Source organism: Peromyscus maniculatus, chromosome 9, assembly GCF_049852395.1.
Source record: "Peromyscus maniculatus bairdii isolate BWxNUB_F1_BW_parent chromosome 9, HU_Pman_BW_mat_3.1, whole genome shotgun sequence".
Lineage (NCBI taxonomy): Eukaryota > Metazoa > Chordata > Mammalia > Rodentia > Cricetidae > Peromyscus > Peromyscus maniculatus.
In genome coordinates, this window is record NC_134860.1 from 6,132,290 (window position 1) to 6,149,538 (window position 17,249).

The window sequence follows — 17,249 nt, forward strand, 5'->3', positions numbered from 1 at the left end:
TGCCCCATGACATCAGCAGACCCTTTGCTGGACATTCTGTTGTATCCTGGACAGCTCTTGGAATCCCAGTGATGTCACTAGTGTTGTAGCAACACTGACTGCCTTGAGATCATTTGTTCATTGGCCACAATCTTGGCCCCTAGACATGCTTTCCAGACTCAGAAGTCTGTTTGGTAGAGGGAATGGACAGCATGGAGAGACCAGAGTGAGACAGAAGGAAGCTGGTCCTGGGTCTCCCTGGAAAACATGGAGAAAATGGTCCTGGGGAAGAGGCAGTGAGTTTTGGAAATGGGCTGGGGAGCTTTCTGGATGTGTTGGGACTCAGCTTTCAGAGCGAGGACTGAAGAACTTGGAACTTCTTGGAAGGGGGCACAGAGGAATTAATGAGATTTCTGTACCATGACTGTGTTTCACAGCCACGGGAGTCCTTTAGTTATGTGCCAGTGATGATAGGGAAAGGAGAGTACCCTGGAAAACCCTGAGGTTCTCATACTTGACATCACAATCACTAGTATGGCAGGAGCCCCCAAGTGCTTCTGTCTTCCAAAGACCTCTAAGGTTTCTGAATTTCCAGCTGTTGATGGCACACAGGTCTCCAGTTCAGCCTAAGAGCTGTTAGATTCAGTGGACCTGGACTGAGACTGTCCTTTTCCTGCCAGCCCTGGGTGTCCTGGACTGTTAGTGAGGATGACTTTGTTGCATCTGTTGACTATGTTTTGCCCCTGCATGGCTTTTCCATTAACATGAACTCTGAATCACAGAGCAAGGGACTTGGGCATCCCTATACTACCAAAGTGATTATAACAGTAGCAATTACCTTCTGGCTTCTGAAAGTACATGGCTGAGGGCTCTGCAGCGAAAGAGCATCCTGTACTGCTGTAAGACTTAAGAGGTTGTCCACTGGGTTCTCTTGTTCAGGGAGACAGAGGAAACCAGCTGATTTCTGAGCCAGCCACCTCCCGATAGAGAGATGGGAAACTGATACCCACAGAGAAGGAGACTCAAGTCTGAGTTTTCAGAACCTGTCTCGGAAAAGTTTCTTCTGTCAGTCACTTTCTGTTCATTCTTCAGTGTGTAAGGATTAACTGATAAGAGGAAGTGTGTAGGGCAGGTGCTGTGCTTTGACTTCTAGAATTGGGTATTACTGAGATAACTCACATTGTCTAGCATGATTTGTCCGTGTGAAATAACATCTGAAAAGACATAGTTTGCCTCACATCACTCATTTTCTGAAAATGCCTTTGCATATCTGTGGGGCCTCTCACTAGCCGTTCATCTTTCTTTAAACTTAAATGTAGGAATGGCACATCCTTTGCTCTTGTGTTGAGTGTTCCCACAGGGAATTCTGGTTCTTAGTATCTCCAGAATGAAATGCCATTAGTTTACCACACTATTGGTATCTTATGATGGATGGAATGAATTTTGCTGAAGTTCAAGAGTAATTTTCATCAACTACAGGACTTATCTTTGTTCTGACAAGACACTGAGTATCTCCCACCATACTAACAGCTTTGTGGATCCTCCACAATATGCTTGTTGGCCTCAGGGGACTGAATTTCCCTTCCTACCATCCTTACTTAATTACCTAGAAAACTTTTTTTCTTATGTTATTGACTAGAGTTTTCATGAGTTGGATGAGCCATTTCCTGGGATATGTTTGGAAGAGAGTCTTCAACTTCCTTTACATAAACTAGTGAATATATTCTAATGAAACAGAGAGAGATCCCTGTGTTTGTAATGAGGAGGTGATAAAGGTCATCCCTTGGGTTTTTTGAAGTCTCCTGTGAAGGGCAGTATGGCTTCCAGTGAATTGCAGATGATGTAATTTGTAGGTAGGTGAGGGCTACTGCTGGTGAACCCAGTAGTTCCTTCTCATGACTACCTATTGAATTCTGGGGAGTCCTTGGCATTCTCTTGATGTCACCATTGTTGTGGGAACACCAGGTGACTGTGGGGTATTCTTCCACTGCCCATAGACATGTCAGCAAGACTGAGAAGGCTGCTTGGGAGGGAGAATAGAGAACATGGGAAGACCAGAGAGAGGCAGAAGGAAGCTGGGCTTCAGTCTCAGTGTAAAACATGGAGTAATAAATGGTTCTGGGGAAGGCACTGTGAGTCCTGAGCAGGGCTTGGGAACTTTCTGGAGGAGGTGGAGCTTGAGCTGGGCCTTCCAGGAGTGGGGCTTAGCATCTGTGAATTTCTGGGAAGCAATGGACTTATCCTGCTTCCCTGGGTTCCCTAAGAGCAGACCCAGATTAAACGATTTCTGATAGTTAGTTTGGAAGAGCCATGGATTTTCCTGCCTGCAGCAGCTTTCTGTGACATACTTAATCTCATTCTGAGTTGAAAGGAAGGGCCAGCAGGAAAAAAGTGGTGACTAATTAGGTGTCCTTCTCTGGGTAGGGTGTTGCTGCACTTCATCCTAGTGGATTCCATCAGTTTCCATGGGAGTCTGATGCCAATAAGAAGGGAGGGAAACTCCCCTGGCCAAGCAGAAAACTTTCAGTCATTCCCATACTTTGTCCTGGATACATGGGATGAGGACTTGGTACTGCTAAGCTCTAGGGACAATAGGACTTACCTACACCACATCATATATGAGCTGACACTGTCCTCCAAATCTATATGGCTGGGCTATCTTATATCTTCCCAGTCCAGGGAACTGCATTAGAGAGAAAGGCACATGCCCATCCATCATGGTTGAGGACAGATACTTAGCTCATGGGTACCTATTTGAGGATAGGTGGCCTACTCTTTGGCGCGCTCAATGGGTACCTAACATTTCCTCTTCCTCATACTTCCTCTTGGAACTAGCATGGATTCTCCTGGCCCTATGTATATTCAAGTATACAAGATCACTTTGCTTTGTCTTCCTGCAGGGACTCCCAGGAAGACACCAACCCAAGGCTCCACCTCCATAGACCAGGAGAAGCAGATGACAAAGTTGGAGAAACTAACCCTTCAGCTACAGAGTACAACATACGAGCACATTGAACTGCATGGAATCCTGGGCAGTTATATAGACAAGGATTTGCAGAACAGGTAGTCATTATGTGCAGTTCTCTGCTGACCATCTTGACCCCACAGTGTCTACCTAAGCTTTCCTGAGGAACAGGAGGCTGAAGCTCCGGGGTGTCCTGGTGCTTAACAAATTTTCCTGAGTGCACAGAATTTGGAACCTTGGTAGGTATGAGATTGGGACACAGGCTATTCTTATTCATTCAAATGAAAAGCAGAGCCTATGGCCTGTATCACAGTTTTGGGATAGGGACAGTAGTGTGTGAGCTCTCAACATGCATTTCAAGAGGCCTTGGCAGGTGTTGGCTTGTGGGAGATGCTAGGTCCTGTGAGTTTGTGATGAGTCTTTGTACTTGATCAGCGGATGATTGTGTGCTGAAAAATCCTGGAGGGGCCTGGTCCCATTCATCCATCTCAGTTTGTGTCTGGAAGGCCTGGTGCTTATCATTGCTTCTCTTTTGTCCTCCTCCTTATACTCTGAGGCTGTTCTAACTCTGCATTTCATGGGCATCCTGACTATATGTGGAATGTTTGTGTATGTGGGAAGTAAAGGCCTAAAGCTATTCTTGGCTCCTCCTTATACTCTGAGACAGTGCAAACTCTCTGTATTTCATGAGAATTATTATTTTTATGTGGTGTGTGTGTGTGTGTGTGTGTGTGTGTGTGTGTGTGTGTGTGTGTGTTACTCCTGGGAGTTTAGAGTCTGTGGCAGGGCCCGAGGATTTGCCATTTTCACATTTTCCAGGGGATGCCAGTGATGACACCAGGGAGCTTCTCTTTGACAAGCTCACGCCTTGGCCACTCTTCTTACTTTGGTGGAATATTGGAATCCCTTGTGAAGTGTATAATGCCTTCCTGAAGTTGGGACTCCTCCCTTGAAATGCTCTGGTCCTCTGTGTAGCATATAGGCAGCTAAGCATAAGAATCCCTGTTGTAAAGACAGGAAAATGTCACCATAGGTTTCCGGTGGCACCAGTATGTGGCACAGACTCCTGGGGTCTCCTTAGAGAGATCATCTATTGCTCCAAGTCCACTGAGGGTGCTCATGTAGTCGTGGATAACTCCTTCTTCTTTTGGCCTGGGGACATGATAGGAAGTTTAATAAGCACCAGGAGGACCTATTTTATAAGTGCCAGGCTGTGTCTTCCATGGCACTGAGGAGTCCAGAGCATAGCCTGATTCCATATGATCTTTGTGGCCTGTGTTCATGGGGTCCTTTTCTCCTGGGGCCATGCCCTACCACAGGCTGAATTCTTTTGAAATCATGAAAAAAGAGCATAAGCAGGTGATGCTGGACTTACAGAAAATGCCAATGGAAATAAGTGACGGTGTGAACAAGATCAAACATCTGATTGAAGAGAATGTGTCCTACAGGTATGTGCCTGATTTATCTTGGGAGAGACTGATTCTGCCATGTTTCTCTTTGACTCAATGTGAGAGCTCTGGTTCTTGCCTATCTGCCTCTTAGCAAGCAGCCTGACATGTGGTAATTGGCCTTGTGCCTCTTGGACTCAGTTTTGTTAAGTGTGAAAAGACACTGTTCTCCTCCAAGCAATGTCCTGCCAGCTTCAGCAGCCCCTTGATAAAAAACAAATGGTTTGAACCATGAAGGGAGTGTCAGGTATCCTAGTACTTGTGTGGCTCTGACCAGGGCTTCCCAGAGCTTGTTTCCATGGTAGCCATAGACAGAATTGATTCTGGTTGGGGCTTTTTCTATCCTTCTGACAGTGTTTGCCCTCAACCTGCTGATGCTTTCCCAATGTCATGAACAGTTAAGCACAGGTATGGGCTGGACCCTGTTCTCAGAGGCACAGGATCTCTTTTGGCATCAGGAATTTCAGAAGTATTTTGAATCTTTTTGCAATTTTGTTACTCTCTGGATTTGGCTTGCATCTGAGTGATGCTGCTTGGCTACTGAGAACTCCATTCTTGGGCTTTCTGGGGGTCTGGGACTTTTCAGCGCTGGTGGTACTTGGGGGTAGGAATGGCAAAGGAGGCTGGCTGGGTCTCACCATGTTTTGGTGTTTGTTCAGTTACCTCCACGGCCAGGTCCTCCGAGATTGCACTGAGCTGAAGGAAAATATACATGTTTTAAGACTGAAGTACAGATTGCTGTGGGAGGAGCAGACTGAAATCCAAGAGTCCTGTGAGGAGCTGAAGAGGCTCTTGAAGGAGGCTCATGAGGTCATCTGTGACCCTTCTGCTGAGCAGCAGCAGGTAGGCTGAGGCAGCAGGGGCAGGTGCCCACCTGTCCAACCATAAACATAGAGACACTCATATACCATCCACACTCATCCAGACCCCCACCTATATACCATCCAAGTGTTGATTTCTGTGATCATTCCCGAGTCGTTCTAGAGAGTTAGCCTTTTGCAAGAATCTGGATAATTGGCAAGGGAAACCTCCTGCTCTGCTAGAAGCTGCAGTTCATTGAGAACTGGTTCAGTCACATATCATCCACCTACATGTCATTATGATCAGAGGTCTGCTATGCAGGGAGCTCCTTAGGGAAGAGCACAAAGCTTTCATTGATGATGTCAGTGGCCTGTGGCTCATTTGCTTTGCAAGGGTCATGTGAGATCACAGATAGGAAGCAGTCTGCAAGGACTAGAGCTCATTGTCAGTGCCAAGTGAGTGGTTCTCTTTGTCAATGTTTTGTGTGGCATGTGGTCTTCTCCTTAATTCCTGCATCCCAATGTGTTCTCTTCCTTTTGCCAAGCTCTTGGTTCATAGTGACAGATGCCTGAGTACCCCCTTGTCAGCCCTTTTTCTAGGCATGGTGCTGGACAGTTCTCCCATCCTGGAGCTTCCAGTCTGGAACTGACTGGATGACCATAGATGTGGAAGGCCTTTGACAGGCTGAGGGTTGGGGTGACAGATTTGAAGCTTCAAGAAAACATTTTCTCCTATCAACTCAACATAGCATGAAGAACTTGTGTGCTCTCCTAGGAATTTTTAGTCTCCAAAGGATGGATAGCAGTGTTGTGGGTCTCACTTGAAACACCTGATGTGCATATTTTTAATTCAACTGTTCCTACAGCATGATGTCCTCACCATTGTTTTCTGCTCACTTCCTATTTCTGTGGTCTGTGTGTTATCTATACAGGCCTGTGTAAATGTGTAAATCGGTTTGTAGGTTCAGAGGCTACAAAATGAAATCCCATGTTGTCATCTGTTTCTCTTCCCTTATTCCCTTAGAGCCCAGGTTTTCATTGAACCTGAAATTTTCTGTTTGGGCTAATCTGGCTCCCAGTTCTCTTTAGATCTCCTGTCCTCCAAGGTAGAACTTCTCTCTTGTTTTGTCTTATCCAATGTTACAAGTTTAAATATACACAGAGAGGAAAGATATATTTGCTTTCTCTTTTGTTTATTTACTTTTATTGTTTTGATACCAATGTGTTTTTTAATAAATAACAAAATCAAACACTACAGCTTTTTTTTAACAATAAATAGCAGGCTTCTTTGCTTTCACTGCACAGAGCTAAGACCACAGGAAATGTCTGGGTTGTCTCTGGTTTCTCAACCGAGATTCCCACAGTGCATCTCCTTGCTGACATTGTGTTGCTGACTATATCATGTGCATGGCTGTGTCTCAGAACAGATTCCCTCTCATAGTTTTGCAGAGTGCTGGGTTCCTGACAAGCACTGCAGGTGATGTCACTGGCCTCCTTCTGACTGACATTGGGCTGCATTCATATCATATGCACTGTCTTCTGTTGAAAACTTCCTGGTGTTGACCATGTGTCACTTTCTTTTTCTTGGGTTATCAAGGTCGTTTGTGGAGGAGCCAGGATAAGTTGAGTGAAGAGACTATGATGGGTTAACTTGGATAATGTGGAGTCAGGGGGTTTTGTGATGGATAAAATGTATTCAAGGAAAAGTTAAGTGCAGGCCGGGGTAGCAGTGCCTTGCTGAGTCTAAGAGCCTTGTAGACAGCATAGAGGACCCGCTACCTCTATATACATCAGAAAAGGTGCTGCAAGGCAACAGTCCTCTCTCACTGACCATTCTAGGTTCAGGAAGTGTGTGTGTGTGTGTGTGTGTGTGTGTGTGTGTGTGTGTGTGTGTGTGTTGGGGTTGTTGTATATTGTGTGTTGTGATTTTCTGTGCATGTCTCTATGTGTTTGTGAACTTCTATATGTGTGTTTGTGTGTGAATACTGTCTATTGCTTGCACAGAGGTGCTCCTTTGGGTGTGTGTATGTGACCATGTGTGGTTGAGTGTGTATGTGTGTATGTGCCCATGTTCCCTGTATGTATAGGGGTAAATATTTGAGTGTGTTTGCAAGTTCAGTTGCTTATATGTGCAAGTGTGTTTGTATGTGTGGATTTGTAACTTCGTGTGTGTGTGTGTGTTTATCTGTATTTGTATGTTCATTTACACATTTTTAATGATGATGGAACCAACTTTTCTGAAAAAGTACTGTGACCCCTCACTTGGCATCCATCAAATATTGTATGCTGCTGCCCATCTTCATGTCCTCCTAGCTCACTAGAACAAAGGGACACAAAAGCTGCTATAACTCAGTGATTTTCAGGTATTTGTAGAGACAAAAATATATATCTGAAAAGAAATCCTTGGAGCAAACCAAAGGAATGTAGTACATGGAGGTTAGGAGGAGACCACTGTGGCAAATCAAGGTATCTGAGAGGCAGGATAGGCTGGGTGAGGGTTTGTGTCTCTTCTCTGCTCTGGGTGAATGGTGACTGCACACTCAATGGTCAGGTGGCTTGCTGTGTCTTCTCTGTATCCTGTTTTGTCCTCATCCACATTGTCTGCTACCACTTGCTTTTCCCCTTTCCCTAACCTTGGCTCAGTTAACCTTGGCCTTGGCACTTAGGCTGGATGTTAGTCGTTGAGAGATTCTGACTTGCAGTGTGCTTCCAGTTGCAACTCAGTCCAGCAGAAGTTCCCTATCCAGGATGTGGTATGAGAATGGGGCTGTCTCAGTGCACCCCACTTAGATTCCTGAGGGTATTGGGCACGCTATATGCTGGGTCTGCAGCACTCAGTAACTGCTTTTCTCCAAAGTTGTTCATTCTGAGTTAAAATCATCCTAATGGAGGGTTTGGAGAAATGAGGACCCTCAGACATTGCTGGTACTGTAAGATGGTACAGCACAGTGAGAAGCTACACACAAGTCTTCAGAAAGTTGAACTGCATTCCCAGATGACCCAGTGATGCCAGAACATGAAGTCAGTGTCCACAGAGAAACTACGGATTCTCGGGGATTTATCAGCTTTCCTGAGTGTAGCTTCATGATGCCCATCATTCAAAGAGTGAAACAGTACAATGTGGTCAGGCTCTTCCATGGAATATTGTTCAGCACAAAATAATACATAAAATCATTTGGCACTGACTTAGTCAGCCATTTGTTACTCAAACACATCCATGGCACAATCACCTCAAAGGAAGGAACTGTTTCTTTTGGATGCTGGTTATGGACATTTTCTAGTTTCCTGAGATTCTTTGCTTTTGGTCCAAAGTTAAGCAACCTGTAGCACAGAGAGCCCTTTTTGAAGGAAGTTGCTCACGTTGGGGGAACTGGGAAACAGTGAATAAGACCAGTGGGGTTGTCCATGACCATCCAGTAGTCCTTTGCTGGGGAACATTCCTATACTGCACAGCCTGGGGAACTTCCTAAGCAGGGTTAGTTAACGGACAAGGACCCCTGTGGCCACCTGTCTCTGCATTAGGTTGCAAATAGGCTCTTCACTGACTGAACTGCCTCTCTCCCATGTTCACTGTCTTCTCTCTTCCAACAGGTTTACCTTGTTTTCATTAGTATCCCTGGTGGTTGCTCCTTATGTTAGTATTAACTGTGAAGCTAAACATGTTACTGCATTATAGTGTGCTTGTATGTGTGCATACATGTACTTGTGTGTGTGTTCATGAAATTATTTGTGTGCATATGAATGAGCAAGCCTCCACTGAGAACACAATCTTCTAATGAACAGGAGCAAGAGAGCCTGGATGAAAGACCGAAGGACGTGCTGAAGCAGAAGGAGCTGGTCACCCAGCAAGAGGACTTGGCAGAAAAGCTGCAACATCACTTCAGTGTCTCTGAGATGAGGTAAGAGCCCAAGCTGGGAGAGAAGTTAGAACCATGTGTGTCACCTGTCCCTGGATCTCTGTCTTTTTGGGATTTCCACCATCTGAATAGCTCCAAGCCACAGCAAGAGTAAGAATGCCTCAGGATATTGTATTGGCCTGGCCAACAAGAACCTCTCCAGGAAACACTATGTTTGATCCTTAGTGTTTCTGGGGAGTGTCTACCCCTTACTCCCATCTGAGCTCTCTGGAATCTTCTCAGTGTCCCCTGTTTCTCCACACAAATCTCCCTATTGTAGTCCTCAACCTAGCAGGGGGCGGGTTAGTTGTGGAAGACAGTGTGTGCACCTGCCACTTCATTTTCCTTCCTGAACATCACCTTTAGAGAGAAGTTCCTGCCTTTGGGTAGATCTACATGAAGCACACTCCTGCAGATTACAGGCTCTCTACTGTATGAATCTGTTTCCTGTGAAAAGATTTTTCTATTATAAGAAGATTTAGGAGTTGAGGAGTTGAACCGAGGCCAGTTTCTGTTCTTTAACAATAATCAGATCCTTCACTGCTTTTCTTTTGTAGGCTCCCCTAGAGTGTCTACATTCAGTTTCTCAGGTGGCTCACATTCATTGCCTGTATCTAATCAGATTCATGTAGATATGCCCTCTACTCTTACTCAGACATTGCTACTTTGTTTTTTTTTTTTCTGTCAAAATAATTTATCTAGACAACTGGAGAAAAGTCCTGATTATCATGCCCAGCACAGTGTAGTTCTCAGTTCATCTTCTGGTATATTTTAAAAGCTGAGAATCAAATCCTGGTCCAGGTCCATTCTGACCCTCCTCCCTTAGGAAATGCAGGAAATGACCTCAGATGAAAGGTCATGCTGGACTGTCCAGCTGACTAGACCTGGTTCAGGCTGAACAGCTGACATAGCAGGTCCCTACCAGGCCTGTTACCTAACTGCCTTCCTCCTCTAGGTTAGACCATCACCAATATGAGTTTGAACAGGCCACAGCCCAGGATGAGAGCCTCCTGCAGACAGAGCTGCTGCAGCAGGAGCACTAAGTCTCACAGGCAAGTGAGCCACCAATGCATCCACCCTCAGCAAAGATGGCATTGGTGGGAGGCTGGGGGCTCTTGACCTTGGCTTCCAGTGTGAATAGGTCTTGATTTTTTTCTAGCCTGTGGCCCAGTCAAGCTGGTTCTGTGTCTGAATGCCTTTCCTTCTCATACAGCAGATCTTGAGAGAACTGAGGAGGCCAAAGAAACCACAGATGCCTTGAACCTATGACCTGCTATACTCTCCAATCAAGGCCTCCTCCTCCTCAGAAGACACTCCTTTAGAGCTGTGAACTCAAAAGCTTCCCAAGGGGTACAACGAATGCTCTAGAAAGGTCTCATTCTTAGTCTCTGTGAGAACTTGACATACAAACCCAAAGGAGGCATGGCTATACTAGTTTTTAAAACGCTTTTTACAATCGCTGTCTGCCTTCCTACCATGTTTCCAAGGCCAGCCACAGACTGTAGGTCTCTGCTGCAAAATGTGCACTGAAAGAATGCTTGTAACCTTAATTTTTTTGTTTGGTTTTGGTTGGGTTTTGTTTGTTTTGGGATTTTTGGTTTTCTTTGTTATGGTTTGAGCTTTTGCTATTCATTTTTTCTTACTTTTGTTCTTGTTGTTATTTAGGTATTTTACTAAAGATATTCACTGTTTATTGACTAATTTCTTTAAGCTCATATTGAGTAATATTACTGAGTTTTTATTAATAATAAAGTGATTTTGAACTTTTCTGACTTAGAAGCAATTTCTTTGGTCAGGTGTGATGTCTCACTCTAGTAAGCCCCAGAATCTCTTGTAATATCAGATCACTTGTGTGCCCAGCTTGAGCTACAACAGTGGGTTCTCAGGAAGCTAGGGCTACACAGGGTTTTGGATGCAGATGGTGTTGTCAACTCCGTGGATTCCCATTGCATAATGGAAAAAGTATCCATACTGTATCCTTGTGGTCATATATTTATTCACCCTAGCTATAGCATTCTGTATACCCATTTCAGGATGTGATCATGTGCACCACATGAATTAGAAAAACAACAGTATTGCTATAAAGCCTCTCAGGAAATGAAAACATTTACTAAAGGATTATGAAAGAAATCCATAGACTGCTTGCCACCTGGGGCCATGATGATATCCATGCCTGGTCTGCTGCCAAGGGCCATATCCTGTCCATGGACCTGACAAACTGCTGGAGTCTGTGTTGATACCCATGCATCCTCTGCCAGTGAGGGCCTGGCAGCAACCTGCAGTCTTGGCCTCCACCTATGACCATGTTGTTGTCAAAGGTATATGCCCCCAAGTGGACAGATGTGTCTTAGAAGCCTGTACCACCACCTAGGACCATAATGACATCAGGACCAGGGCTGTAACTGAGGGGCATGTCTAGATCCATGGCCCTGCTGTAGCCAGGGTCGGTGTTGATATCTCAGGCCCCTGTTGCCATCAAACACAGTGCCTAGAATCTGAGCTACCACCATGGGATGTGGTACTGCTGGGTCCCTGCCAATCTGTGTGACCTTCATTGCCAAGCAGAGCCATGGTGGTATCCAGGCCTGTGCTAAATCTTGGGAACATATCTGTATGCATGTTGCAAACACAACCAGGATCTGTGTTCATATCTATGGCATGTACAGCCACCAAGGCTCACACAGATGTAGGGAGGGGTCTGGGCTGTCACCTAGGACCATGGTAGTTTCTAAGGCCTGTGTTCTCTTTGGGGCCATATAGATCTGAGTGGCCTGTGCTGCCACCAGGGACCCTGGTGTCCTCCAGGCGTAGGCTGCTGTCAAAGGCCTGGTCCATGTCCCTGCAACAGACTTGGTCTATGTTGATGTGAGTGGCTCCTTTTACTGCTGAAGACAGGATAGGGATGCAAAGTGTTAACCCTACTCATCACTGGCATTAGCACTAGTGAGAACTGGACCTGCCCCTCACCCACTGCAGTACTGCGGAGAGTGGGTTCTAAACCTGGACTGAGCAGCACAGTAGCTGACCCTGTTGTTTGTGGTGTCAGTGATCTGGCCCTGAGGCTCTGAGAGCAGAAGAACTCAGTCCACCCTCTTCTGTGTTGTGTTGGCAAGGGCAAGGGAAAGATGCCCTCCTCACCTGAGCAAATGCCACCTGCAGCTGGTGGGAGAGTGGGAATCTGGGGCTTGAGAACAGAGGAGCTGGGTCAGCCTCTCAGCAGCTGCAGCAATTGGGTTTGTGGACTTGGCACATCATCTCACAAAACACTAGAGCTGTTCCTTTGCTCTGAATGTGGGTAAGTCAGATTCGAGTGCATGAGGAAAGGACAATTGGCCTCTCTCCATTCTGCCCATTGCATGGGGTGAGCTAGGTGGGACAGTGCTGGAGAGCTTGCTGGGGTGTGGAAGATGAAGGAAACCTGGCAGTCTGATCATCCCAGGTAACCCCAGCCCAGAACCATGGCTATGAATTATCCCACCCTAACTTCTTCTTTATCCATGGACTGCTGGAGCAGGTAAAGGGCCCAGTTTCTGAAGATCTAAAGCTTCAGGATCTCTATGACACAAGACATCATTAGGATATCCAAGAGTAGGACCACAAGTGAAGGTCCATCATCTATAGTGTAGAGAAGCCAGAGAGGCCTGAAACACTTAAAGAAAAGATGTATGTACTAAAGGGTATTTTGTGTGACTCACAGGGTCACACTAAATCTTCCTTGCTGAGACTTTGTTTCTTTTTAAAATTTGAGTTTTCAGTTTTCTTTTTAGTTGTTTTTTTTTGGGGGGGGGATGTTTTAAAGGCAGAGCTCAGGTGTGAAAGAATGGATAAGGGGAAAGGTTGGATTTTGAAGCATGATGTGAAACCAACAGAGAATAATAAAATATTTAAAATAAAAAAGAAATTAGGAAAACCAGAGCTATCTGCCCACGGTTTCCTTGGAATATAGTATCAATAATAACCAGACTGCAAACATAATGAATTACAAGATATGTTGGGACATTATTTTTTTGGTGCTTTTGTCCTTAACTGTGAATTGGTGCAATTTTTTTAAAAGATTTCTTTCTTTTATTTATATCTATGGTTGTTTTGCCTGCCACAGGGCTGTACACCATGTTCATGCAATTCCACCAGTGGCCAGAAGAAGCCATCAGATTCCATGTGGACCTGGAGTTAAAGAGGATTTTTAGCTGCTCTGTTGGTCCTTTGGGAGAGAAAATACTCAAAATGCAGCAGCCATCTCACCAGACCCTGCACTTGACTTTTGTCCATTTACTTATGTATGCTGTGTTAGTTTGAATGAATCAGCTCCAACCATTTCAGGAGACCTGTAGAGACAAGCATATGATGTAGGCATTGTAATTGTCTTAGGATGCCAGGCATTCATTCAAGGCATTGGTGGGTTCAAGATCCTGCTCGAGCATCACTTATTATCAGGGTTAGAGCAGACCTCTCACATCTCATCCTGGATGACAATGCATATTAGGGCCATCTGATGAAATGCAGAATTGATAAGACATTCCTGGTGGTGGAGTTGTGGTTAATGGTGCCTCTGGATGCTCCAGGTAAGTGTTGGGAGTAAGCTTCAGACCAGCCAGAGTGACATGCCTGTCATGTGGAGCATGTCTGTACAAGGCTAGGAAAGGAGAGGGATGGTTGATGGTGCTCTTCAACCACAGATGATCACAGTGTGTACAGAGGAAGGGCTTCTACCAGATACTGCTTTATTTTTGGGAAGCTCCCCTGGACCGGATCTACCTTCTGAGACTGACAGAGAATCAGAGAGTTAATGTGTGCAGGAAGTAATCCTGTGGGATAACAAACTGGTGCTGTCAATCAAGCATAGAAATGATCTACTCTTTATGAATAAAAGGCATATATACACACACAACATCAATACAGATGCAAAGCTCATCAATTCCATGGATGATGTGATCAGCTGGAGAGATGGTTCAGTGGGTAAAGGTAACTGCTCCTAGGCCTACAGACCTGAGTTCCTTTCCTAGGACTCACATGATTGAAGGAGAGAACAAACCTCTGAGAAATTGTCCTATGATCTTAATAAAAGTGTAGGTACATGGTCATGGACCAATAAAGCTAAGACTTTCTATTTCTAAGGCTTTCTATTTATCACTTACCCTAGAATCTTTCCATCTGATACACTCATTTTATTATATTACTATGCATTCCAATTGAGAGATTTGGGACATTTGCTATTTTACTCTTGTTGCTGAGATGTTTTAAGAACCAAGAAGGCCGACACCAAAGCACCACCTGAAGAATGGTTAAGGGAAGGTGGCCACTGGGAATTTGTGACATAGCTGAGACACAAACTACTCTAGAATGTCTTCTCTACATGCCTGGTGTATTAGTCAGGGCTCGCTAGAGTAACAGAAGTTATAAACTGTAGCTCTCTCTATTACAAAGGGAATTTATTTTAGAATGACTTTCAGGCTATGGTTCAGCCGATACAATGATAGCTGGCTATAATGGAAAGTCCAAAAATCCAGTAGATGCTTAGTTCACAAGACTGGATGTCTCTACTGGTATGCAGTGTATGCTGGAATCTTAAAGGAATAGGCTCTAATGCCAGTGAAGGAATGGATGTGCTAACAAGGAGAGAGCAAGTAGAGAAAGAGTAAAAACTTCCTTCCTCCATGTCCTTCTTTAGGCTTACAGGAAGAGTGTTCCATACTATATCTGTATTAAACGTCAGAATTAAAGTTGTGATTTCCTATGTCAAAGATCCAGACTAGAAGTAGATCTTCCTACTTCTAGTAGGTTAAGCAGAAATTAAGCAGAAATCTCCCAAAGGTGTGCCCTGTATGTTTTGGTTTTAGTTAATATCAGATGTATTCATGTTGACAACTAAGAATAGTCATCAGAGTAGTATTCTGCTCTTTACTAATATTCATGAACAAATGGATCCCTTAGAGAGTGAAAGGAAGGAGTGACAATAATCAAAAGGTACATCTGAGTCAGCTATAGATCCCATGGTTATGATGATTTTTATTGGCCTCTTTATGGCCATGGATGGCTGAAATAAGAATAAATACCTGTCTCTGGTTTCCTGGGTAGTAGGGGATGAGCTAGAAACCCAGTTACAAGTCTCTGGCCTTTCTATACAATTGGAGAATAGACATTGAAATAAGTATGACATGTGTGGCAGTGTCTGTAGTGGAAAGGGGTCCAAGAGGGACAAATGGGTCTCTTTAAAGAGAACGGGTAAAGGCCTCTCACAGCAAACATACTGGACCTGTCAGAAAGAGTGGGGTTCCTCAGGCCACATGAATTTGGACTTGAAATCCTCCAGACCACTTCTTGCTCACTCCATGTAGCTGCAAAAGGAAAGACAAAAGAGAAAAACAAAAAACAAAAAAAAGTCTAAAACTCTCTCTTCAACAATACGGCCTAGCGAAGACTTCTGTGGGGTCTTCACTATATACAACAGGTACAAATCATCAATTGTTTTCAAAGCAAAAATTGATTATTAGGATTTGAAGTTTATTGAGGGTCAAAGAGGCAGGATTTGAAGACAGAAGTAACAGGTAATAAATCATACTCCAGAGCCAAATCATATTGCAGAGCTCACCACTGACACTAGGATCATGAGTGTGGGCACTGCATTGTGTGCCACCAAGAATAATTAAAATAGACAATGTGCCTGGTGCTGCTTTAGAAGCTTTCATCATCCAGGGCTCTGAAAATGGGATGCTGCCTCCCCAAATCATCAAGCAGAATGGACTCCTCCAATTCTCTAGAACATAAACTCTGACATCCAATTGCTGACTCAGGCTTGTATTTGGGACCTGGTCTCTGTAGTAAGTGGTAGGGTTTCTGATAAGAACTCCTCCACCAAAACACTGGAAGGGTGGTCAAAGTTGTGGTCATGCCACAGCCCCTCCACATGTCCACCCTGAAGCCTCTAGAAGAGGCTTCAATCATCATATTTACCAACTTTTCCTTTGTGGCTTGGGCTTATTGTGACTCATTATTTTAAATATTGTTTCATTTTTTCTCCATAAATTCTATTAAATTATTCTTCCTACAATTGAAATTTCACTTTGGACATAGAATCCTATTCATGGAGGGTCAATTTTCTTTGCAATAAGCTGAAGTTTATATTTTCTGCCTTTGGCTTGCTTCTGGCTATTCTCGGCTGTCTATTTGAGACATAGTTGAGGAACTGACACCATCTGACTGGCTTGCAGGCATGCTTCTTGGGCATTTTCTTGATTGCTAATTGACAGAGAAGAGCTCAGCCCTCTGTAGGAAGAGCCATCCTTAGGCAAGTGAGCCTGGGCCATAGAGAAAAGGTAGCTGAGCCGACTAGTGAGCAGTGTTCCTCTGGTTTCAAGCCCCTGTCTTGAGATCTTGCCTAGGTTTCCCTTGATGATAGACTGTAACCTGTGAGGTAAATAAACTCATCACTTTTTTAAATTGAATTTTTACTTTTATTATAACAATAGAAATCTGTCTAGAACTTGCCATATTCTAAGGACATTCTCTGATGGTCCATTCTTCTCCTGCCAGCCTGTATCTCTTTTTTCCCCAGTGTACAAAGTTCCTGGACACTGCAATCTATTGCAATATCTACTCTGACAACCATACCTCACTGCTTATATAACTCTATTATGGTATTTTGTTAGTGTTATATGACATGTTTCTCTAATATGGCATGTTTCCCTAATTTTCCCTCTTTAAAATTATCTCTGGAATTTCCTTCTTTTTCCACTTTTAGTATCCTTTGCCCCACAATAGATCATTTATGTCAGATTATTAAGTTCCACAGAAATGGGTGATTTATTGTATTAACATTTTTCAATTCAAGTTTTAGAAAAGCAAATTAGAACACTGTACTTGCTGGGTTTTGTGTGTGTGTGTGTGTGTGTGTGTGTGTGTGTGTGTGTGTGTGAAGGAGGGCACTTACATCCCACAGCTTATATATTGTGAGGTCCCTTTTTATGACAACATGACAAAATCTAGGGTTCCAAGAGGAGGGGGCCATATTTCTCAATTTTTCCTTATGATCAGGGTGTAAGAAAGCCTGTAGAGCATCTTCCTAAGTATTGATTAACATGAGAGGGACCAGCCCATTGTGAGTGGGGTCACCCCTGCTCTGTTAGTCCTGGGCTGTTTAAGAAAGTAGGGTGAACATGCTGTT

At 44.2% G+C, this 17,249-nt stretch overlaps 1 protein-coding gene across 1 annotated transcript; it reads left to right on the top strand.

Annotated features, from left to right (window-relative positions):
- The first annotated feature begins 1,870 nt into the window (after window positions 1–1,870).
- LOC143267476 (disks large homolog 5-like) lies at window positions 1,871–10,857 on the top strand. The gene is made up of 6 exons (XM_076545616.1): window positions 1,871–2,111; window positions 2,880–3,042; window positions 4,264–4,392; window positions 5,052–5,235; window positions 8,976–9,091; window positions 10,044–10,857. Exons 1-6 carry the CDS (start codon window positions 1,979–1,981, stop codon window positions 10,129–10,131), a joined length of 813 nt encoding a protein of 270 aa, XP_076401731.1. The 5' UTR covers window positions 1,871–1,978; the 3' UTR covers window positions 10,132–10,857.
- The last annotated feature ends 6,392 nt before the right edge of the window (window positions 10,858–17,249 follow it).